Raw genomic sequence first — 23,953 nt, 5'->3', positions numbered from 1 at the left:
CATTATGACCCCTTAGATGCTCTAGCAGTCTAGCCAACATGCCCGAGCTGAGACATTAGAAACATACGCTGGTGTTTTTCTTCAGCCTCAGTTTTCGTTCCCTCCATCTACCAGGCTACCACTTGTGTCCAAGACCAGAGCACAGCCAAGAGCCATCTTTTGTACCTGGAACAACTTCTTTTACTTGAGAAGTTGCATCCCTTCTTCCGTCTCTTCTCTCTGTCCATCCCTTCACCTTCCCGATTAGGCAGTTGGTTGAATGTTAACAATGATCAGATGAGTAAGCTCACTCTCCCTGGCCCATGACCTGGCCCCTGAACTGGTCTGAGGGGAGCATAAAGGGTCAGAGTGGGAGTGAAAAATTGTTGGAGAGGAAAGACTAGACTTGGCTATTGTTGCTTGGATTCCTTTTCCTTCTTGGGCAGCATCAGTAGATGCTGGTAAGAGGGTTCTACCCGTCTCCACCCATTAACACCTCTGCTCAGTCACTGTTGACGAAGGTTTAATACTTGTCCTTTATTAACAAGTGCATTTTGGGGTGCCTGGGTGGCGCAGTCGGTTAAGCGTCCGACTTCAGCCAGGTCACGATCTCGCGGTCCGGGAGTTCGAGCCCCGCGTCGGGCTCTGGGCTGATGGCTCAGAGCCTGGAGCCTGTTTCCGATTCTGTGTCTCCCTCTCTCTGCCCCTCCCCCGTTCATGCTCTGTCTCTCTCTCTGTCCCAAAAAATAAATAAATGTTGAAAAAAAAAATAACTTTAAAAAAAAAAAAAACAAAAAACAAGTGCATTTTTAAAAGTTGAGACAAGGAATTGTGAAACAAATCCTTTATAATCCTAAAGGCAGTGACTTTTCAGGTACTTCACAAGTTGTTATTCCTGCTTCTCTTCCCCTTCAGCTCCCCTTCAGAAGTTTTTTTGGAAAATAATTTTGTGTGCGTAAATCATTAGCATTGTGTAATATTTGTCGAATTGGACATGGAAGGGTAAAAATCAGTTGTAATTGTACATTTACTGAACAGATGTTATTTTTGTCTAGCATGTAATATTTGTGATTTGTAATATCCATATATACATGGTCATAACTTGTATTTAATTTTGTTTCTTGTTTTTTGTCCATTTACATTATTTCAGTATACTTTTGCTAGGTATAATTTGTTTTTATTTGAATGTGGAAAAAATGCTCATGCTTTGTTTTAAGCTAGATTTCTTTCATCACTAGCACTGTTGATTCTTATTTTCATCTGTTATATTTCTTTGTAAGCCGTGTGTTTTGAAACTATCTTTGTGGACTTTATGTTGTAACATCTGTGTAAGCTCTTTAAGTACTAACTTTTTGTCATACTGCTAAAATAACCTTTCTTTCTTAGGGGGAACATCAGCTATATGTTCTTAGTAAAGTTGTATTTTTTTCAAAGGTTGGAAGTTGAGTCTGTATTTAAAAAGTCATTATTCAAGGGACTTCATTAAGTGGGTGGAAAGTTATTACATAGCTTTTTGCTCATTAAAAACATTGGATTCTTATACTTCTTTTCTTTCAGAAGACAGATAATTCTCAGGAATCAAAGGTAAGAGCTCTTGTGGAGTTGGAAGGAGACTTCTTTGAGGCTTTCAGGTACAGAGATGCATACACCTAGTGGAGGGTGACCTCAGCCTTGGTTTGTGTGATCTTTGAGTTATGGTAGAAGGGAGTTAAAATTATAATATTTTCAGTTTATCAGAGGAGACGAAATGGCCACATGTGCCATATGGTCTTATTGACAGACATTGAGAATGCTGTTGTTTGAGAAGTGGTTGTGTGTCAGACCTTTGAGTTCCCTGTCAGTTGCTGTTACATGAGTACATTTTCTAAAATCATTTTCTTTTTAGAATTAGAAAATAGAAGGAGCTCAGGTATGACCATAGCCTCTTTGTCTCTTAGTGAGGACTTAATGATCAAAAGTTACTTCTTTTCACGCAGGCCCAAGCGAACTGTCGAGTAGGAATTGCAGCACTGAATACTCTAGCAGGCTACATTGACTGGGTGTCCATGAGCCATATTACTGCTGAAAACTGTAAGCTCTTAGAGATGCTCTGCCTGCTTCTGAATGAACAGGAACTTCAGTTGGGAGCAGCTGAGTGTCTTCTCATTGCAGTCAGCAGAAAAGTAAGTTACCACTTCAAACTGACTTATCCTCAGAGCCTCTGCTGGGGGTGGGGGGTGTTTAATTGTATGTTGTAGCAAAAAGACATTGAAAAGTTTGGGATTTATCTGACATCAACTTAGCTACTTGTGTCCAACCCCTTTGGATAAGAGTATGCTGATATTATAGGGATCCATTGGCAGCATGTAGAGATTTGTCAGGCTACTTGGTTCTTGAAACAGCTATGAATCTTGGCACTTCGCACTTAAGAAACACGATAAAAGTAATGTTAAAATTTAAAACTCGGTGTTACGTCAAAAAATCTCAGACGGTGGCAGCGCTGGCTTTATATTGGTCTAGGCTAACAAATGGGACTATGACAGCTTTTCTCCACAGGAATGTTGCCTTCAGATGTAATTTACTTTGTTTTCATATGAGCATTATTGCCTGACACATATATTTTTTTTAAACGTTTATTTATTTTTGAGAGATAGCGAGCAGGGGAGAGGCAGAGAGGGAGGGAGATAGAATCCCAAGCAGGCTCTGTGCTGATGGCACAGCATCAGGGGCTTGAACCTGATGAACCCATGAACCCATGAACCCATGAACGATATGGGGCTTGAACCCATGAACCATGAGATCATGACCTGAGCCAAAACCAAGAGTTGGATGCTTAACCAACTGAGCCACCCAGGTGCCGCATGACACATTTAAAAATAGAAATCTTACAGGGGTTCCTGGGTGGCTTGGTCAGTTAAGCATCTGACTCTTGATCTCAGCTCAGGTCTTGATCTCAGGGTCATGGGTTCAGGCCCCACGTTGGGCTCCATGCTGGGTGTGAAGCCTACTTAAAAAAAAACAAAAGAAAAAAAATAGAGGTGTTATCCAGATTTTATTTTAAAGAATTGGCCTTTTCTCTAGTGTTCAGTTAGCCCTGGGATTGAGAAATTGTGAAATCAGTGTATTTGATTATATAGGTATAGAAGATGTTAGTACTTGGAGACTTTTAGTAATAGAGTTTGTATTACCTGTGTTTCCCTAAAATTGGTTCTAGGGCAAGCTGGAAGACCGGAAGCCCTTGATGGTCTTATTTGGGGATGTTGCTATGCATTATATACTCTCTGCTGCACAGTGAGTATCTGCTTTTCTATGTGTTTTCTAATTTCTTTGCCATTTACGTATATTATACAGATAAATCTGAAGTTCTACCTGAATGTTGGCAGTCAGTCGACAGTGTTTTTAATAAAGAAGTTGGGTAGTCTTAAAGGGACTTTTTAATCTTTTTAAAGACCTTATGCTGCAAGTAAGTTGTGGCCATTGACTCTGCACCCAGCCACTTCCACAGTTTTTCCCATTCTTCCCAGATAGCTCATCTTGATTCTGTCTGCTTCTGGTGATCCCCAAGCCTCCTACCAGCATTGGTGCCTAGGCCTGAGAATGCTCTGATCTTCTGTACTAGAGTCTGCCCCAGGCCTGCCTTGACTGCAGAACTCCAGATGCTCCTCCTTCCTTTCCTGCTCAAAGTACTCAATGCCTGAAGTGCTGAGGCTCTTGGAAACAGCGGGAACAGTGTGTTTGATGAGAAATGTATGCATGGGACCTTGTAAACACATTATCTGTCTTAAAATAATGGCTTCTACTTACTTTCTTTTAATTGCTCTGGAAAATATTTGAGCATTTACTGATACATGTTTCTTACCCAGGAAGGCAGATAGAACTGTATTACAAAGACAGTTCAACCTGTCACAACATCCTTTTTTTTTTTAATGTTTATTTATTTATTTTAATGTTTTTATTTATTTTTGAGAGAGAGAGAAAACGAGCATGAGCTCATGGGGGAAGGACAGAGAGAGATGGAGACACAGAATCTGAAGCAGGCTCCTGGCTCTGAGCTGTCAGCACAGGGCCTGACGTGGGGCTCAAACCCATGGACCGCAAGATCATGACCTGAGCCAAAGTCAGATGCTTAACTGACTTAGCCAAGTGCCCCCTGTTTTTTTGTTTTTCTTTTTTTTGTTTGTTTTTTTGATATTCTTAGTACTAGGGACAAATGAAAAGATATGAGACAGACACACATGTATTACTTAAAATTTCTTATTGTCTGTTTATTTTCTTTTTTAATGTTTATTTTTGAGGGAGAGAGAAAGAAAGAGTACAAGGAGGGGAGGACAGAGAGAGGGGGGGACAGAGGATCTGTAGTGGGCTCCACACTGGACAGCAACAATCCCCATGTAGGGCTCAAACTCATGAACTGCAAGATCATGATCTGAGTTGAAGTTGGATGCTCAACCCACTGAGCCACCCAGGTGCCCCTCTTGCTGTCCATTTCAACACGGCTTTTATGATGGCTTTCTTTCCTGTAAAGACTAGCTTTGTTTTTAAGGGGTTCTCTTCATTAAATTCATAACATGTCTTTTGGATGGCCACTGTAGTTACTGTTTCCAAGGCCCATTTCTTTTTTTTTTTTTAACGTTTATTTTACTTTTGAGAGAGAGAGCGCAAGTGGGGGAGGGGCAGAGAGGGAGACACAGAATCTGAAGCAGGCTCCAGGCTCTGAGCTGTCAGCATGAACCCGACATGGGGCTCAAACCCATGAACTGTGAGATCATGCCTGAGCTGAAGTCAGATGCTCAACCGATTGAGCTACCTAGGCGCCCCTCCAGGGCCCATTTCTTAGTTCCGTAAAGACCATGACATTCACACTGAGGTGTCCCATCTCCATTTGTGTTACTTACTGATACCTGTGAGTAAAGGTATGATTCAAACCCAGGCGGTTTGAATCAAGACTCAAGAGCCTGCACTGGAAACCATAATGCCATATTGCCCTTCAACATCACTAGAGCCTAGGTCTTGCTTACCTTGAGGCCCATGCTTTTTACATTATATTCTGCTGGCTCCAGAACACAGCTAACATGGCTGCTGTCCACACTAGTTCTTACTCTCATTAGTGTGAATATCCCTGCATCATTTCAGGTTAGGTTTTGCCACCAAGTAAGTTATTTTTTTTTTTTTAAGAGCTATCTTGATTCTGAAACAGTAGATAAAGGATTATAGATCTGAACTAAATTACTTGGAGAAATGACACACAAGGTTATGTTTTTATTGCTTTTAAAAAAAGAAACTTACATTGTTCAGAGCAATTTCAGGTTCACAGCAAAATATAGTGGGGGTACAGAGATTTCCCGTATACGCCATGCCCCCACACACGCATAGCCTCCCCCATTACCAACATCCCCAACCAGAGTGGTCCATTTGTTAGAATTGATGAACCTACACTGACACATTATAATCATCCAGCCATAGTTTTAGGGTTCACTCTTGGGTGTTGTATATTCTATGGGTACATTCTGTGGGTTTCAGCAAATTTGTAAAAACATGTATGTATGATACAGACTATTTTCAGTACCCAAAAAATCCTCTGTGCTCTGCCTATTCATCTCTCCTCCCCCATCCCAACCTCTGGTAACAATTGATCTTTTTACTTTCTCCATAATTTTACCTTTTCTAGAATGTCACATCATTGGAATCATATAGTATATAGCCTTTTCCGATTGACTTCTTTCAGTTAGTAACATGCTATTTAGAGTTTTTCCATGTGTTTTCATGGCTTGAAAGTTCATTGCTTGTTAGCAGTGAATAATACCCCATTGTCTGGATGTACCAGTTTATTCATTCACCTACCAAAAGACATTTGGGTTGCTTCCAAATTTTGACAGTTAAGAACAGATCTGTAAACATCCAGGCTTCACATGTTATAAACATGCAAGTTTTTGTGTAAACATGTTTTCAATTTCTTTGGGTAAATACTAAGAAGTGTGATTGCTGGACTGTATGTTAACAGTATGCTTAATTTTGTAAGAAACTCAAATTGTCTTCAAAGTGTCTATACCATTTTGCATTCTCACCAGCAATGAATGAGAGTTCCTGTTCCACATCCTTGGCAGCATTTGGTGTTGTCAGTGGTCTGGATTTTGGCCATTCGAATAGGTGTGTAGTGGTATCTTGTTTGAATTTGCAATTTCCTGATGACATATGATGTGGAGCATCTTTTCATATGTTTGTCATTTGTATATCTTTGGTGAGGTGTCTGTTAAGCCCTTTGGTCTATTTTTTTAATCAGGTTGTTTTCTTATTGTGGAGTTTTAAGAGTTCATCGTATATGTTGGATAACAGTCCTTTATTAGATGTGTCTTTTGCAAATATTTTCTCCCAGTCTGTGGCTTGTCTTTTCATTTTCTTGATTATAGTCCTTTTATTTTTGTCAGTGGTATAAGGAATTGTTACATGCTTTGCCTAGGGATCTCTTGTTAAGTCCTCCCTGGGTACCAACAAATATCTTTTTGTGCAGCTTTTCATGCCTATAAGTGTATGTATGCATTTTGTATGCAGTCGTGTTCAGAGTTTATCTTATTTAACCCAAAATACTCAAAGACCATATAATGTGCAAAATGAGAGTGCTTCTTTGAGGGATAAGATTGCATTGAACCTTATTGCTCATTGATCTTTCAGTGTTTGGTTGGAGGTTTTTTGTTTTGTTGTTTTTTTGGTTTTTTTTTAGTTTTTTAACTTTAATAATCAGCAGAAATTTGAATGTTGAAGCACAGACCACATACAGCTGCATTTGGTGGGAATCCTTTTGGTTCTCTTGATATACACCTAATCACACTATTTTCTCATCTTACAGGACTGCTGATGGAGGAGGCTTGGTAGAAAAACACTATGTCTTCCTGAAGAGACTCTGTCAGGTCTTATGTGCTCTGGGCAATCAGCTCTGTGCATTGCTGGTGAGCACTTTCTAGCAAGTTTCAGGACCATTTGAGTAGAATGTTTAGAAAGTTACATTTGTATAGTGAGTGAAACATGCCATTGATTTTAGCCTTGTGGAAATTGCCCTACAGGTTATTTCATACAATTTTATAGATTAAATTCTTGTAAAAGGGTTTGAATGATGTAAATTTCTCTTAACAAGTCAGTTATCGATGTCAACAGGAAACATCCGCATCTATTATTCCATAAAGTCAACGTTGCCATTCTTGTGAATTTTGGTACCTGTAGAATATCAGTTTGCTGAATGCATTACCCTTTGAGGTCTATTAGATTATGAAATATTATGCATTCAAATAAAGAACTCTTTTCCCAAATTTAAAGGATATTATTGGTCATAAAAGAAAACGTTAGTCTGATTGACTTAGAAATACCTGTCTTTAGGGAAATACTTAAGAACTCAAGTCTTACAAGTTGAGAGGACAATTGGTATAGACGTTTGCATCTAATGTTACGTCTTTTTGTGGTGGTTTGAATGGTTAGAGAGGACAGATCTTCAGACATGAGATGTATACCATCAAGTGGTTGTTTAATAGATTTGGTCACAGAAATCTGAATAGACCAGGTCTGAAGCAGTAATACAGATTTTTTTTCTTTCTGTGATTTGTGAAATGAATGCTCTTTTTTATTTTCGTATTTGACCACAGAATGAGTTTTAATGATAACGATTAAGGAGGTAAATCCTTGAGTTGATGCCTTAGGTCACAAGGAAGTATATGGTCCTTTTAAAACTGAACTTTGTGGGGGTTTAAGTTCTGTACAGTTGCCCCTTGAACAACAAGGTTTGAGCTGCATGGGTCCATTTATGCTCAGGTATTTTTTGACAATATAGTGCAGTTCTGTAGATATATTTTCTCTTTCTTATGATTTTCTTAACATTTTTTTTTCTTTAGGTTCCTTTATTATAAGAACACAATGTATAATATATATACATGTATGTATTAATTGTTTATTTTATCAGTAAGGCCCCTGGTCTATAGGAGGCTGTTAGCAGTTAAGTTTTGGGGGAATCAAAAGTTATATGTGGATTTTTTTACCCCTAACCCCTGTGTTCAAGGGTCAGCTGTATTTGTTACTCTTCTTGCTGTCCTCTTCCACCCCACCCCCGCCTTCAGTGTCATTAATGTAGTGGTCTTTTTGTCCCTCAGGGTGTGGATTCTGATGTAGAAACACCAGCAAACTTTGGAAAATACCTGGAATCTTTTCTTGCTTTCACAACCCATCCAAGTCAGGTAAACTTTATGTAGGCAACATCTCAAAATTTTAGTTAAGTAAACCAAAATGAAGCACTATGACTTGAAGTAATTAGGAGCTTGTGTATAAAATATGACTCTTAAGGCCCTAGGAAGTAACTATAGTGTCATTTCATTAAAGAATTATTGAGTCTTCTTCCTGAGCCAAGCATTGCGTCATGTAGGTCAACAGCTTTTCCCCTCAGGTAATATTCTGCTAGTGTTCTATCAGATGTGAGCTATATCCCAGGTGATTTGCTCCTAAAGGTATTTTAAGTGCAAAAGTCTAATTGATTGTGTTATAAAATTAATTTCTCACATTTAAGGTTTTCCTTGTAATACCACCCTGAGATTCCTGTATCCTTTTTTGCCATTAAAGAAAGTGGTAGAGGGGCACCTGACTGGCTCAGTTAGTAGAGCATATGACTCTTGATCTCTGGGTTGTTCGAGCCTCACATTGGGCGTAGAGCTTACCTAAAATAAAACAAGAAGAAAAAGTGGTAAAGCTCAGTTCACACTCCAGGAATTGCACCTGACCCATGGTCTGTCTCATTAGTATGTGGTCTGTAACGGGCCGTCATTACTGATGCAGTACAGCATGGCCAGTTTCAAAATATTACAGAGATTTATTTCCATGAAAAAATACTGTTGATAATTGCTGGGCTAAGTCATAATCTTGGTTATATAAAATGCAGACCTTAAACTGAGGTTTCTCTTTTTTTTCTTTCCCTTTAGTTTCTGCGCTCTTCAACTCAAATGACTTGGGGGGCACTTTTCCGTCATGAGATCCTATCCCGTGACCCTTTGCTGTTAGCAATAATACCAAAATATCTTCGTGCTTCTATGACTAACTTGGTCAAGGTATGCATTGGGAATCAAAATGTGCAGTGCGAATTACACACAATAAGACTTAGATTGGCATCCAAGTGACAGCCCAGTCTTGGTCACTAAGATCTCTTCCTTGGACATGTCATTCTCTTATTCACCAAGAAGAAAGCAGTCCAAACTGGTCATTATAATCTACTTTTTCATATTTTGGAGCACTTTTATAGTAAGTATTGGGCTAGGTGCTAGGAAGAAGTAGGACAAGAGCAATGACCATGACCATGCAACGGGATAATGCTTTTCAGAGATTGAAAGCAGGCAGGGTAGAGTTAAGATTTTAAGAGGAGGTAATATGTGATTGTTTCTGAAGGTCCGTGAGAGTATGAGGGTGACTGAGAAGAGAGGAGGGAGAGTGGAAGCAAATTGCTCACCACCTCTGTAAACTTGCTTGTGAATTCCTTGAGATCAGCTAAGTGCTTTTGCAGCTGACAGATGCTTAATCTTGATTTGTAAAATCAGAGAATGAGACCTATTTAAGTGTCCTCTTATTTCCTCAAGGAATATGCTAGCACATGGCACACCCTGCTCTAATGAAGACCATGGTCTTCATTACCATTTAAGTGAAACATACAAAGTTCCATGCTTGTTCCCGGGGGTCAGCATTTAAGGAGACACATAGTTCTAGATTCTTTTTTGCTTATTGCCTACCGTATTAGCACATTGTGTTGAGACAGCCTTATACTCAGGCACCCTAAGCAAATTCTAGAATTTAATTCTCCCTGAGGAATCTAGAGGAGAGTGTCAAATGAGTGTTCTCTTTTCTACCGCTGTCAGGATTATTGGAACTAGGAGAAAATGGTGGACTTGGGGTAGACCAGAAGCAGTTACTTATTTAAAAAGATCTTATGCAGACCCTTAATTCTTCTTTAAAAACTTCTTCAGCTCCTAGAGTTTAAGACTCTTTTGATAGGTCTGTTTTCATCCCCTACCCCAATTATCTTTCTCTTTGCAGATGGGCTTTCCTTCTAAAACAGACAGCCCTAGCTGTGAATATTCTCGATTTGATTTTGATAGTGATGAGGACTTCAATGCTTTCTTCAACTGTAAGTGATAGTGGCCTGGAATTTCTCCCAGTAGTCTAAGAATGGCATCTAGTATTATGAATCATAGTGCATGACCCTTGGGGTTCTATATTAAAGGCCCAAAATCTGGACAGCAGCCTGTTTAATCTCTAGTCTCATATTGCAGAGGGTACTGGGATTGCACTCATTCTAGGTATAGTAGCCTCTCTTGCACACGCATTACATGCACACACACGCATGTGCACATACACAACCTTTGGACTTTGATGTTTAGGTAGTAACAGTGTGTTAGGCACTTGAGTTTTTTTTTATACTTGGGATTAAATACCATCTTACTTTGCTGGTCCTCTAAAAAATACAGGCTATCTAATAGCCTAGTTGCATTCTGGGTTTTCTGTAGCCTGGCTGGTTCCACACCATTCTTTTATTTTTTTTAACTAACAGCCTTATGAGATATAATTTGTTTACCATACATTTCACCCATTTATAGTATACAATTCAGTGGTTTTTTATATATTTTTTATATATTTATACTATTGCCACAATTTTAGGACATTTTCATGACCCTCAGAAACCCTGTGCCCGTTAGCAATCAATCATTCCCAGTTCCCCCATCCCCCCACCAGCACCAGGCAACCAGTAATCCTCTATTTCTATATTTCATATAGAACAGATTATACAATATATGATCTTTTGTGACTGCCTCCTTTCATGTACGGTTATGTTTTTTTTAACGTTTATTTATTTTTTGGGGACAGAGAGAGACAGAGCATGAACGGGGGAGGGGCAGAGAGAGAGGGAGACACAGAATCAGAAACAGGCTCCAGGCTCTGAGCCATCAGCCCAGAGCCTGATGCAGGGCTCGAACTCACGGACCGCGAGATCGTGACCTGGCTGAAGTCGGACGCTTAACCGACTGCGCCACCCAGGCGCCCCACGGTTATGTTTTCAAAATTCACTCATGTTATGGTGTAATCAGTACTTTGTTTCTTTTTATCACCAATATTTAATTGTATGAGCATACCACATAAGTTGATGGATATTTGAGTCATTTCCACCTCTTGGCTGTTAAGAATAATGCTGCTATTAGGGTGTCTGGCTGGCTCAGTCAGTAGAGCATATGACTCTTGATCTCGGGGTTGTGAGTTCAAGCCCTCCATTGGGCCTAGAACTTTCTTAAAAAAAAAAATAATAATGCTGCTATACCATGTGTGTACATGTTCTTGAGTGGACAGACACGTTTTTTATTTCTCTTGGGTGTATGCCTAGAAAGGGAATTATTTGATCGTATAGTAATTTTATGTTTAATGTTTTGAGGAACTGCCAGGCTGTTTTTCACAGCAGCCACATGGTTTTACATCTGTACCAATCTAATCTTTTAATTCCAACAGAAATGGGAGATCACTTTTAGTTTGCCTCTTTGAGGATTGAATGGTAGGGCAATCCCTAAAATTTGAAATTTGAAATCCCTAAAATTGAAAATTTCTGGATTTGTTCATCTTTATTGAACATTTGTTACATTCAAAGCACAAATCTGCAGAACAGAGTCTCTGAACATTCTTCTCCTGGGGTGGATAAATGAATGAACATTAAGCACCTATTACATGCTGCTTATTGATTTACATCTTTCTCTTGGCAGCCTCCCGGGCCCAGCAAGGAGAGGTAATGAGGTTAGCGTGTCGTCTGGATCCAAAGACTAGCTTCCAGATGGCTGGGGAGTGGCTGAAGTATCAGCTGTCAATTTCTGTTGATCCTGGATCCATGAACTGTAAGATGTTTTTATTTCTAAACATTAGTGAAGTATTGTATCAAATATATATAGGAAATAAACCTTCTGAGCCATACTTAGAACAACATGCTAATAGTGTTCAAAAATAAATTAGGGTAAAACCATGCTCCTGTCAGTTTTGTCTTCACATTTGTTTTCTAACAGAGTCAGCCAATTGCACATTATTGATTATATTACTTCACTTTGGGCACCATCTTAACAAATTGCATGTCTAGACTTAATTTTTAAAGCTTTTCTACCAAGTTCTTGCATAGAACCATTCCTAAACTCAAAAGAATGTCTTGTTAGGCATAATAGGAGCAGTACGGGGACTTTCCATATCACTCAGCTACCTCATAGCCTTTGGAAATGCCACTTTATATAAAATCCTAATAGCTCTGTACCCAAATGCATAAGCCAGGTAACTTCTCTATACTCTATATCATCTGTTGTCTTGTTAATGCATGTTATGTGTGACAAGATTTAATAAAATAGGAAAAGCTAGAAGCTACTCCTTTGAAAAGGCTCCATATTTACGGTCACTTACCAACCACACTAGTTAGTTGACATTCACAGGATTTAACATTCTGTTTTGCATATTCACAGTTGACTCTAAAGGTCTTGGTATCTAGTAAGTTGAATGTTTGCGGAGGCCAAATGTGTTGCACCAAGAGGAAGCTAGTAAATGGAAGCACTATATGGAAACAAGAAAAGTAATTTGTAAATCTTTTTGCCTGTGCTCTTCTGTTTGAGTGATATGCTTTAATGTGAAATTGGAGGGTGGCGCAGTTCTCTAGATAATAGCCCTTGCAGTTATCATGAGGCTACTGGATGTGAAGCAGCATTTTGTGTATTAGTTGTTTATTTGGAAGGACTCTTTGTGGTCTCAAGTATCTTAATTAATTCTATAGGTTTTCAAAGACAAGTTATAAAGGGCAAGGAGAGATTAGTTGATATAATTCAGTCGCCTGTGATTGACTAGGCACTGTTCTTGATGCTTTCAAAGTGGTTTTATAGATATGACTCACAGAGGTGAATTCACACAGCTCATTGTTAGAGGTGGAGGCAGAATAGAACTTCTCTCTACTTTTAGTTCTTTTTTTCTCTAGGCTGAGAGGGGTTAGATTACCCTGTTCCTTCAACTGTGAAATTAAGTGGTCTTAGTCTAAGACCCCATTGCCTGTCTTCTGTGATCCTGTGGCAGTAGTGGTGGCAGTAGTGGTGGTGGTAGTGGTGGTGGTGGTGGTGGTGGTGGTGGTGGTGGTGGTGTTTGTGTTAAAACCCTGTTCTCTTACAGCTGGAACTGGCGAAGGCAGCCTCTGCTCCATCTTCTCGTCTTCATTTGTGCAGTGGGAAGCCATGACCTTTTTTTTGGAAAGTGTAATCAACCAGATGTTTCGGACACTAGATAAAGACGTAAGTAACTGTTTCCTGTGCCGATGGCATAGTGATTTTGATCTCTTTAAAATTGACAGAGGGATTAGAAAATCTGTGGATGTGCATCCTACAGAAGAGGAAATGGAGAATCAGGTTAAATAACATACTCAAGTTCAAATAGCTAGTAAACAGTAGAGCTGAGCCTCAAATTCAAGCCTCTGTCTCTCGGTGTACAGTGTTCAGTCTTTATTTTAAGGAGATAATAAGACAAACCCTGTTAGTACAGTGAACAACAGGTATTGCAGGGAGGACAGTAATGGTAATCTTGAATTGGAAAATCTTCAGAGATGTTTGCCATTAAGCACCCTTCTCAGTTTACGGCAGGTAGACCAGAATATTCATGTTAGCTTATCAGTGTCCTCTTTCCTGAATATGAATAAATTGATCTTGTTTCTGTGTGTTTCATATGAACTATATCATTCTTCTCTTATCTACCTTAGATGCAGCTATAATTAAGTAGGTGATAGTACATACTGTATTAACTAGGTTTTATTAGGTTAAAATCATTGGATCGCTCATTTTAAAGTGATTATGTCTTAGTATGTTCCAGGTTAGTTGTAGGAAGAATCTAAATCCTTTGAAGATACGTGAGATATATAGTGCTTTTTCTCACAAATGGCATATTAACAAATTAGGTTTTAGAGTCATTAACGTCATCTGCTTTTCCGTTGATTCATTTGAGTTTGAAATGATGGTATTCAGATTTTGTTCCAAAATTTAAGTGGGAAATTGTACTTAGATTCTGCATTTTTACTAAATGCGCCCTTTTTCAGATTTAGATGGAACTGTCAAGAAAGCCCTTTTTTCACTGAATCAAGGGAAATGGTTGTGGGGTTTCCTTTCCTGGTATTTTTAATTAGACATCTTGATGGAGCCAAATATGTGGGTATGACCCTGTTGGAAAGCAGGAGAATGAAGTGGTCACGGTTTGTCAGGTACTTGTCTTTAAAATATATGAAAGGACTGGCAGTATCAGGGGAAGGGTGCCTCGTAGGTTGTAGGCTGGATTGTATGCTAAGTCATATAATATGCTAGTATTTGGTCAAAATGCCAAATATTAGTTGGTCAAAAGGTACAAAACGTTGGATTGTGTATAAGGGAAAGATGGGGACTGGAAACAAAGCAAAGGTAACAATTAGAAATTGAGTAGGTGCTCACTTTGGCAGCACATACACTAAAACTGGAACAGAGAAGGTCAGCACGGCCCCTGTGCAAGAAATTGAGTAAGAGTCTGAACAGTTAGTGGGGAGAAGAACAATAGAACGAAATTCTTTTTTCCTGAGGAGATTCCTAAGTAGTAGTATTTAGGTTTGTTAGTGACAAACCTCTGACTCTAAAACCTTTTTTTCTTCACCAAAATAAAATGGGTCAGAATGAAGCATTCCTAAAGTGTTTGGTGAATTATATATGATGAAATTATTCACCAACTCATTAACAAAGCTGTAACACGTTCTATGTCCCAGAAGTGTGCACATGACGGATCTCAGCCTGTTACATTCCCACTTGCTGCTACCAGTTTCTGACTCTGCGTAGTATCGCCTAATCCAGTGGTTTTACAAACTGCTCACATTGTGCTCTTGGTCCCCACCCTCACCCAGAGTCCATCAGAGCAGCTCAGCTTTTTATCCTGTGAGAGAGTTTGACCAAGAGGTTCTTTGGCTAGAAAGGATTTTTGAAAAGCTACTTCTCGTTCATAGTGGCATTAGCTGAGCTTATATGTCCAGAGGACTTATTTTAGCAATGGATTAAGGTATGGAATAGCTTTGGAGGGGGAGGAAATCACATTTTGAAAATGACGATTGATTTGCCTCAGACAGTAAAATATAAAGCTACATTATTTTAAAGCATGTGGTACTCACATTAGATACGGCTCATTGGAACAAAATAGACCAGAAACAACCTGGAGCTTGTATAAGCATCCCAAAGAAATTGAGAGGGATTGGGTCATTTAATAAACAGTATTGGGGAAAATTAGTGTTTGAGGAAAGGTCCCTGAGTTGAAAAGCAATGGAAGTAATGACAAAAAAGTGAATTGAATGACTATAACTACGTATTTTTTTCTTAACTTGCAAACTTTGAAAGGCAAACTTGGGGCAATATTTGGAGTAAATACCGATGGGATTAATATCTTTACTATAAAAGCTTATATCTCTTAAACAATTGGTATCCCAACTTTGGAGAATAATTTGGCAGTGTCTAGTGGAGATGCCTCGCCTTATAACCCAGCAACTTCACTGCTAAGTCTGTACTCTGAAGAAACCCTGCATGTGCATCAAGCCCCAATATTGAAGAGAATCCTTGTGTGTTGAGCCAAGGAAAAAACTTACTATCCCCCAATAGACTGTACAGAATAGAAGATAACATATTTATAGAGCAGTAAAAAGAGAACTAGGGTATACTTTGAATAAGGATGATTTTCAGAGCACCTGGGTGGCTCGGTCAGTTCGGCATCCAACTCTTGATTTCAGCTCAAGTCATTATCTCAGGGTTCTTGGGATTGAGTCCTGCATCAGGCTCCATGCTAGTGCAGAGCCTTCTTGGGATTCTCTCTCCCTCTCTCTCTACCCCTTCCCAGCTTGTGCACGTGCGTGCTCTCTCTCTCTCTCTCTCTCTCTCTCTCTTTCTCTCTCTCAAAATAAATAAACTTAAAAAAAAAAAGGATGATTTCTCATGAACATAATGTTGACCCCCAACAGCAAGCTAGAAAAGTAGGCATACAATTCTGTGTAACTATGAATGTGTATATTTGTGGAAAAATATACAGAAACGCGGGAATCCTTGAAACTGTGAACATCAAATTCAGGATAGTGGCTACCTCTAGGGTATGCACACAAAACAACCACTCTGTCAGTAACATTGTACTTCTCAAAGTGGTCATATGGAGAGCTATTAAAGTATTGCTTACACCTCTTTAAAGGCCTGGAATATTTCACAACTGAAGAAATGCAAATTTATATAAACTCCTTGTTTTACTGCAAAGGTTTTAGGGAATAAACTCAAACTGCTGCTGAGAACATGGTAAGAAGGGCATATGGGTGGGTAGAGAATCAATTGATGCAGCTTGTAAAGAAGAAAAATATTAATTCAGAAATACCCATACCTCTTGATTAAGTAATTCCAGTCATCCCCAAAAATTTCTTCTTCAAATGAAATAACTGAAAATGTAGCCAAAATCTTTTTGCAGAGATATTTATTAGCACTGTTTTTAGTAGTAAAGAACTAGCAACATTCTCAGTGTCTAGTAGCAGGAAAAGCTACATCTTTATGAAAGCACATAGTAGCATCATTTAGGAAAAGTTTTAATAACATGGGGTATTGCTTATAAAAAGCAGTATATAAAACCGTATGTGGTGAACCATATTATGTATTTATAAACCAAAACCTAAAGGTTAATTTACCACAAGTGCTTATTAGCCCTGCCAACCTCCTTTTCATGTCTGTATTATAGGCACTTCCTGTTAATGATGGAATAGAGCTGTTGCAAATGGTCCTGAACTTTGACACCAAGGATCCTCTCATCCTGTCCTGTGTCCTCACTAATGTCTCTGCACTCTTTCCATTTGTCACCTACAGACCAGAGTTCCTGCCCCAGGTCTTCTCTAAGGTAAACGCCATCTCCTTTATAAACTTTGTTTTGGCATTTTTGAGCTAATTATTGTTTTTTGTAACTATTTTTGAGAGTCTTTGAGACAAGCTAATAAAGAGTCATTTATTCATTCATCAAATATGCAGTACTTACTGTGGATCAGGTACCATGTTAGTAGAAAAGGCTTACTTATCCTTTAGATGCTCTGTTTGGAAATAAAATCACATAAACTGTTGTTGTGCCCATGTGGCATTGCAGTTAATAGCCAGGTGTACTGAAAAGTGGAAAAGAATACCTAAAGAAGGATATCAAAGTGTGCTATCAGATTATTAGGAGGGGATTTGTGAGAGGAATGGTCAGTGCGGATGGTTTTTGGGTTTCCTGTTTAGGTGAGTAAGTGGAGCACCATCTGAGTGAGAATACTGGATTTGGTAAGAGTAAGGAAGAGGAGTAAGTTCAGTTTGGGGATACTACATTTGAAGTATATGTACAACATCTAGGAGGCACTTCACAGAATACTATTTGAGGTTAAAGGTCTGGACTCTAGAAAATTATAATATTAAGGTGGCATCATCATAGAAGTGCCTACAGTAGAGGTGAAGCTGTAGGAAAGAGGGTGATATGTATGTAAAGATGGACATGTAGCTCAAGCAGGGAACCCAGGGGATCGTCACTGGGGGAGGAAGGCAAAGAACGAGAAGCCCCCAAAGAAGAAAAAAGAAATGAGAACATGCGTTACAAAGTTCAGTAGAACTTCAAAAAGGTGGACTCATTTGTTGCAACAGAAATACTCTATGAATTGGGGAATATCCATGGGGTTTCTTGATTAGACCTTTGTTAGAGTATAATTCTGTCCTAGTGACTAGGGCAGTAGTCATGCTGTATTAGGTTAAAGAGTCGAGAAGTTACACCATGGTGAGGGAATCACCATAGTTGAGTGTTTGGCTGTTGGCTTGGATTAGTCGGGGTTTCTGGGACCTTCACCTTTGTGAAATGGTTGATAGTAAAGTTGTGAGTCTCAAGCCTTTTGTAGAGTTATCTGAGAAAAAGTCTGAAATTTCATAACACTGATTGAAAACCCTTTTGTTACACTTTTGGGATTTTGTGGGAAACCTAGATCTAAGTATTATTTTTAAATACTTTATGCATTTGGTACTGATGAGTGACTTTTTTTTCTTACCCTTAGCTATTTTCATCTGTCACTTTTGAAACTGTTGAAGAAAGTAAGGTAAGACCATTAATTCAACAAATCCTAACTTCTGGAGAGCAAAAGTATGAATGCCTAACCCATAAGGCTAGATTTTTTTTTTTTATAAGTAGAAGGGGTTATTAGTAAAGGCAGGACATAGTCCTATGGTATGGTGTTTATAGTAGAGATACTCTAAGGCAAAATCAGTGAACATGTGTATTCATGGTGACTATAAATGTCACTCCATTAAACTCCCACAGTGTGAAAATTGTGAATTTGTCTCTGAAGGAGGTATTTTATGTGATTCTGTGCAGCATCTGTAAATTACATTAAAAGTGGCCCCAAGTTTGTTGAATGTCTTTCCAGGCCCCCAGAACCCGGGCAGTGAGGAATGTGAGGAGACATGCTTGTTCTTCCATCATCAAGACCTGTCGTGACTACCCCCAGCTCGTACTGGTAAGCCCCTGGACTCTGACCAGTAGCCACTGAGACCTGTTGAGTTTAGTTACACTGTTCTGTAAATCCAGCCCTAAGTATACCTCATATAAAGAGAAAGCTAGGAACTGTATGTAGCTTTGCTTCAAGTAAGTATCCCTGAGTTGATGGCCTTCTTCCTCTCCTACTTAGTAATGGAGTTAAAAATGCAAATTATTCCCTCAAAATGTGTGGTTCTTTTCCATATAGATGACCAAGTTTTCCCTGTCAGTGTACACGTTTTTACCATACTAGGTGGTATTCTTTACTACTGCCAAATGGTGTGCCTAATCTTGAGAGAAGCCAGATGCAAATCCCAGCCTGTTTTGGAGGGTTGCTAGAGGAAATTTTGTACTATTCCAGATTACAAATTAACCAGAAATTTCTTCTCAATACTGGCAGTTATGTATCTTCCTAACATGTATAAACAAACTGATCTTTGAATATACTATAAAAGTTGATATAGAAAAAAAAACATTGTTTTCACAGTTGTACTGTGGGGAAGTACAGTTACCCAAATGAGACAAGAACCACCTTCTGCCTGAATTGCCTTGCTTGTTCAGGCAAAAGAACGCTATAACTAAATTACTAAGTGACAGTCTTATAGGCCTGACCTTCCTAGGAATGCCTTGATCCTCTTTCCACCTTCCTTGAGTGACCCACCTCTCCTTGAAAATCAGACCTTCATCACCTTTGGGTATTTTTCTTTGTAATCTGCAGCCCAATTTTGACATGCTTTATAACCATGTGAAGCAGCTCCTCTCCAATGAGTTACTCTTGACACAAATGGAGAAGTGTGCCCTCATGGAAGCCCTGGTTCTCATTAGCAACCAATTCAAGAACTACGAGCGTCAGAAGGTGTTCCTAGAGGAGCTGATGGCACCAGTGGCCAGCATCTGGCTTTCTGAAGACATGCACAGGTAGAGGAGATCCTTTGCCCCTGACCCTCACTGCACTGGAGCACCCATTCTATTTTAAGAGCTATTCCCAGGGTGGGAGTATGAGGATATCAAGGCGTGATGACCCCATTGGTGATATTTGAAGTTCAAAAGCAGTCTTTAATTCTCATTGTTGAAAATGTCACTTTCAGTACAGAGGCATAAGGAGAGAGAAGAAATGGGTAAAAGTAGGTAGTATGGTCAGGAGGCCACAGAGTCAGAGTTGCTATGGTGTCTACATTGCAGCATGAACCAATGTAGAGAAATGAGAACAGCCAATAGAGGCTATATAGTAGGCATCGCATAGACACTTATGTGTGCCCATGGAGCATTCTCAAGCTCGCATTCTTTTTGCTAATGACATTTAGAAGTGGGAAGAGAAGTAGGCGCCCAGGTGGTTCAGTCAGGTCAAGCGTCCAACTCTTGATTTCCCAAGGTTCATGAGATCGAGCCCTGCGTTGGGCTCTGTGCTGACAGCATGGATCCTGCTTGGGATTCCCTCTCTCCCTCCCCCTCTCTCTCCCCAACTTGAGCATGTGTGCGCTCGCTCTCTCTCTCTCTCTCTCAAAGTAAATATTTAAAAAAAAAAGAAGTGGGAGGAGAAATTTAAACCTTCAAATGACAGCTAACAATATGATTAGGTTCCTTTCACTTTATAACAACTGCTCTTTGGAGCTAAATAATCATAGCTTATTAGCTTTTGTGGAAGAAATTCACTTTGCTTAAAATCATGGTATAACTTGTCTTTGCCACTGCAACCTTCAGAGTGCTGTCAGATGTTGATGCTTTTATTGCCTATGTGGGAGCTGATCGCAAGAGCTGTGACCCAGGCCTGGAGGATCCCTGTGGCTTAAACCGTGCACGAGTGAGTAAACGGCTGGGAATGGGAAGCTGCATTGGCCCCAGGTGGGAATAGGGTGTTGTCATTTGTTGAGTTTCTTAAAGATGTATGTTTTTTTTAATGTGCATGAGAAATCTGGGAGTCTCCACTTCCCTAAGCTTCTCCTTTCTTTTCTTCTTTACTCTTGAATTCTTGTGTTAGTTCCTACAGCAAAGCAGATGGTCTTTTCTTTGAACTCGTTATTTTGACTTTAAGGATCTCTAACTAGCTCTGAAGAGTGAAGTGTAATGAGGAATTAGGTCAGAATTTGGTGGGCAGTATGAGTCCTCCCTGCCACTGCTGTCTGGGAAGTAGAGTCTTAAATGATGATCTAACTTGCAAACCTGAGAGTTTTCAGTTCTTTGCTATTCAAATAAACATTGTTCTTGGTTCCAATATGGCAGAATTCTACTTAACCTGGCAAGTAGTAGGTTGGTTGAGAGTGCCATGAGTGAGGATTAGAGCAAAACCTGTGAGGGCCCAAGATGGAGGGTGGGTGCGGTGCAAGGTCAGCCAAAACAAGACGAAATGTTGGCAGTCTAAACACTTGGTTGTGAAGCATGTCCAGGCCATCTTCTAATTGGGATCCTACAAGAGGGTCAGTGCAGCCTCTGGAAGGACAACCTCATGTAAAGGAAACTTCTAGAGCCTACCACTGGTCCTAAAGATGGCAATGAAAGGATCCCTCTTAGATTGACCTTAAAAGAAGGGACAGGAATTTATTTAAATAAATGGGGCTCCTTTCCTTCTCTCCGGTTTCTGTATCACGTTTGCCATAACATTGCATACGCATAATAACACTTGTGGTTTTTCTTGCTCTTTATGGGTATCTTTTGTTTTATGTTTTTCTATAGATGAGCTTTTGTGTATATAGTATTCTGGGTGTTGTGAAGCGAACTTGCTGGCCCACTGACCTAGAAGAGGCCAAAGCTGGGGGATTTGTCGTGGGTTATACACCCAGTGGCAATCCAATCTTCCGTAACCCTTGCACAGAACAGATTCTGAAACTTCTTGACAATTTGCTTGCCCTTATAAGGTGAGTTGGAATAATAGTTTTTCTGTTGTCGGTGGGTTTCTTTTACCTTAAGAATCTCAGAAGTGTAATCTCCTTACATTTCTTCAGATCATGGTGGTAGTAAATGGGGGATTAGGTCTTCTTTCTCTCTAGATTGGGGTCTCTTTTTAAAAATAATTCTAGCTCTCGCTTGCATAAGTGTTGCTGTCCAAGTGAACACGTGGAACCTAATCCCAAAATGGCTTTTCTCATTTTGAGCCTTTCCTCTGTGTTCCTCTATTCCTTTATACTTAAAAAAAAAAAAATTTTTTTTTAATGTTTATTATTTTTGAGAGAGAGACAGAGTGCAAGCAGGGGAGGGGCAGAGAGAGAGAGGGAGACACAGAATCTGAAGCAGGCTCCAGGCTCTGAGCTGTCAGCACAAAGCCCAGTGCACAGGGCTCGAACTCATTAACTATGAGATCATGACCTGAGCCGAAGTTGGACGCTTAACTGACTGAGCCACCCAGGCGCCCCTTTAATTTTTTTTTAATGTTTGTTTGTTTGTTTGTTTGTTTGTTTATTTATTTATTTATTTATTTATTTATTTTTGGGACAGAGAGAGACAGAGCATGAACGGGGGAGGGGCAGAGAGAGAGGGAGACACAGAATCGGAAACAGGCTCCAGGCTCTGAGCCATCAGCCCAGAGCCCGACGCGGGGCTCGAACTCACGGACCGCGAGATCGTGACCTGGCTGAAGTCGGACGCTTAACCGACTGCGCCACCCAGGCGCCCCTAATGTTTATTTATTTTTAAGAGAGAGAGAGAGAGAACGTGAGCAGTGGGGGAGGGGGTGCAGAGAGAGAGAGGGAAACACAGACTCTGAAACAGGCTCCAGGCTCTGAACTGTCAGCACAGAGCCAGACATGGGGCCCGAACTCCGGAACGGCGAGATCATGACCTGAGCCAAAGTCGGACGCTTAACCTACTGAGCCACCCAGGCACCCCGACTTCTTTATGCTTTATCCCTCCTTTTTACTTTAGGTTTTATTTGTCCAGATTTTTGTCACTAAACAAATTGTTGGAAGCAAGACAGTTGCTTTCTCTAGTAGTCCTTCTGGGTGGTATTCAAATGAGCTCATCTGAATTTATGAATAATGACTCTCAAATGGACCAAACATGCAGTGGCTGAACGTGGCAGAGGAAAGCATGATACATGTTCCTCCTCAGACCGGCAGCATTAGTGTCACCTGAGAACTTGTCTGAAATACAGAATTGGGGCCCCACTCTAGTATTAAATCTGAATCTGTTTTTTAACAAGATCCCCAGTTGGTTTGTGCATACACTAAAGATTCAGAGTCACTGTTATAAATCATAGGAGCCTAGTGTAAAGTGGAAGTAGGCCAAGCCTAGGCTTGTCAGTTACCTGAGGTATATTTGATGATTCAGGGACATTCGATGGTGAAAAGTAGGTTATAGCTAGAATTTAGTTCTTACTGGCCAAGGCAAAGTTTGATTCCTTTTTTATATTTTATAGTATTTCTGAGTTATATGTATGTTAGAGCTCCGTTCCAGTGCTTTTGGCCTCTTACTCGGTGGGAAGAGCAGCATCTCAACTGGGCGAGCCAAATTACTCATGTCTTTGGGACGCTGCCCTAGAAGCATACTCCCTAGATCATCAGCCTGAGAATCAAAGGTCTTAATGTTGACCAAATTGGAGAGCTGGAGTATCTGAAAGAGTGGTCACTGGGGATATGTCTGTGGAAATAGGCAGTATTTTGTTCTGATTTCAAAAAGAAGAAAGATTTCAATAAAGAAGTAGGGCGTGCATACTGAGAAGGTAGTAAAATATTTAATCAAGGAAAGTTTTTTTTCCATATTGATGTTTTTAAAACCAAAAGGTTTTTCTGTAGCTTGGAGAAAACTGAAAGTGATGAGGCCGGGTAGCAACACACACATCAACTGGGCCTTTCTAGGCTTGTGGCTGGAGGCCATGTGGTAAGAACCCAGACTTGGAAAGATGGTTCGTTTCTGTTTTGGCGAGACCTCAATAGTATGGTTGTCCCTATACTTTTCTAAGAGTTCAGTGTTTTTGGAAAATCCCAAAGTCAATCAAAAGAGATTTTGAAAAGTGTTTACCATGGTTATGGAGCAGTTCCATTCTTTTAAGTCATGTACATCTGGAGCTATTAGAGTTTTGTCTTGTTTTTTCAGTAAATTTTATCTTCAAGTATATAAGGGCACAAACAGATACAAGAAAAGGATAGGAATTACGGGTGCATGTAGATGAATTTTCACAAAGCGGACACATCCGTGTGATTAGCATCCAGATCAACAAACAACATTAGCACACGGTCATTAACCCACTCCTCAAGGGTAACCACTATTCTTGCCTTTCAACATTTTGCCTGGTTTTCTGAGCTTTATTAGTCAGAAGCATGCATGCCTTCTTGTCTGGCTTCTCTTGCTCAGTGACATGTTTGTGAGAGTCATCCAAGTTACTGCATGTAGTTGTGGTTTGTTCATTCTCGTTGCTGGTGTGGTAGTGTATCATGTAATTATGCTGTCACTTGGTCATTTAGCATTGACTTTTCAGTAGTTTCCA

General features: G+C 39.8%; 1 protein-coding gene across 3 annotated transcripts in view; it reads left to right on the top strand.

Moving 5' to 3' along the window:
• XPO5 (exportin 5) overlaps positions 1–23,953 on the top strand; it is a 49,269-nt gene that overhangs the window by 7,762 nt on the left and 17,554 nt on the right. For 2 of the 3 annotated variants that reach the window (XR_005789752.1, XM_040473617.1), the window contains exons 6-20: positions 1,537–1,563; positions 1,956–2,141; positions 3,173–3,249; positions 6,803–6,902; positions 8,091–8,174; positions 8,910–9,035; positions 10,012–10,102; positions 11,721–11,849; positions 13,147–13,265; positions 16,735–16,890; positions 18,059–18,100; positions 18,428–18,517; positions 19,256–19,455; positions 20,239–20,338; positions 21,208–21,389. Coding sequence is in view for 2 of the 3 variants with exons in the window: in XM_040473617.1 (XP_040329551.1) it covers positions 1,537–1,563; positions 1,956–2,141; positions 3,173–3,249; positions 6,803–6,902; positions 8,091–8,174; positions 8,910–9,035; positions 10,012–10,102; positions 11,721–11,849; positions 13,147–13,265; positions 16,735–16,890; positions 18,059–18,100; positions 18,428–18,517; positions 19,256–19,455; positions 20,239–20,338; positions 21,208–21,389 (1,709 nt within the window). In the remaining variant the exon portion in view is untranslated. The remainder of the gene's footprint in view (positions 1–1,536; positions 1,564–1,955; positions 2,142–3,172; positions 3,250–6,802; positions 6,903–8,090; positions 8,175–8,909; positions 9,036–10,011; positions 10,103–11,720; positions 11,850–13,146; positions 13,266–16,734; positions 16,891–18,058; positions 18,101–18,427; positions 18,518–19,255; positions 19,456–20,238; positions 20,339–21,207; positions 21,390–23,953) is intronic. The other variant, XM_040473618.1, reaches the window with a different exon arrangement.

The sequence above is a fragment of the Herpailurus yagouaroundi genome, unplaced genomic scaffold, assembly GCF_014898765.1.
Source record: "Herpailurus yagouaroundi ecotype Mexico unplaced genomic scaffold, PumYag 139, whole genome shotgun sequence".
Lineage (NCBI taxonomy): Eukaryota > Metazoa > Chordata > Mammalia > Carnivora > Felidae > Herpailurus > Herpailurus yagouaroundi.
The sequence above is the reverse complement of the archived record's forward strand: the minus strand, read 5'-3'. Positions and strand labels throughout refer to the sequence as shown.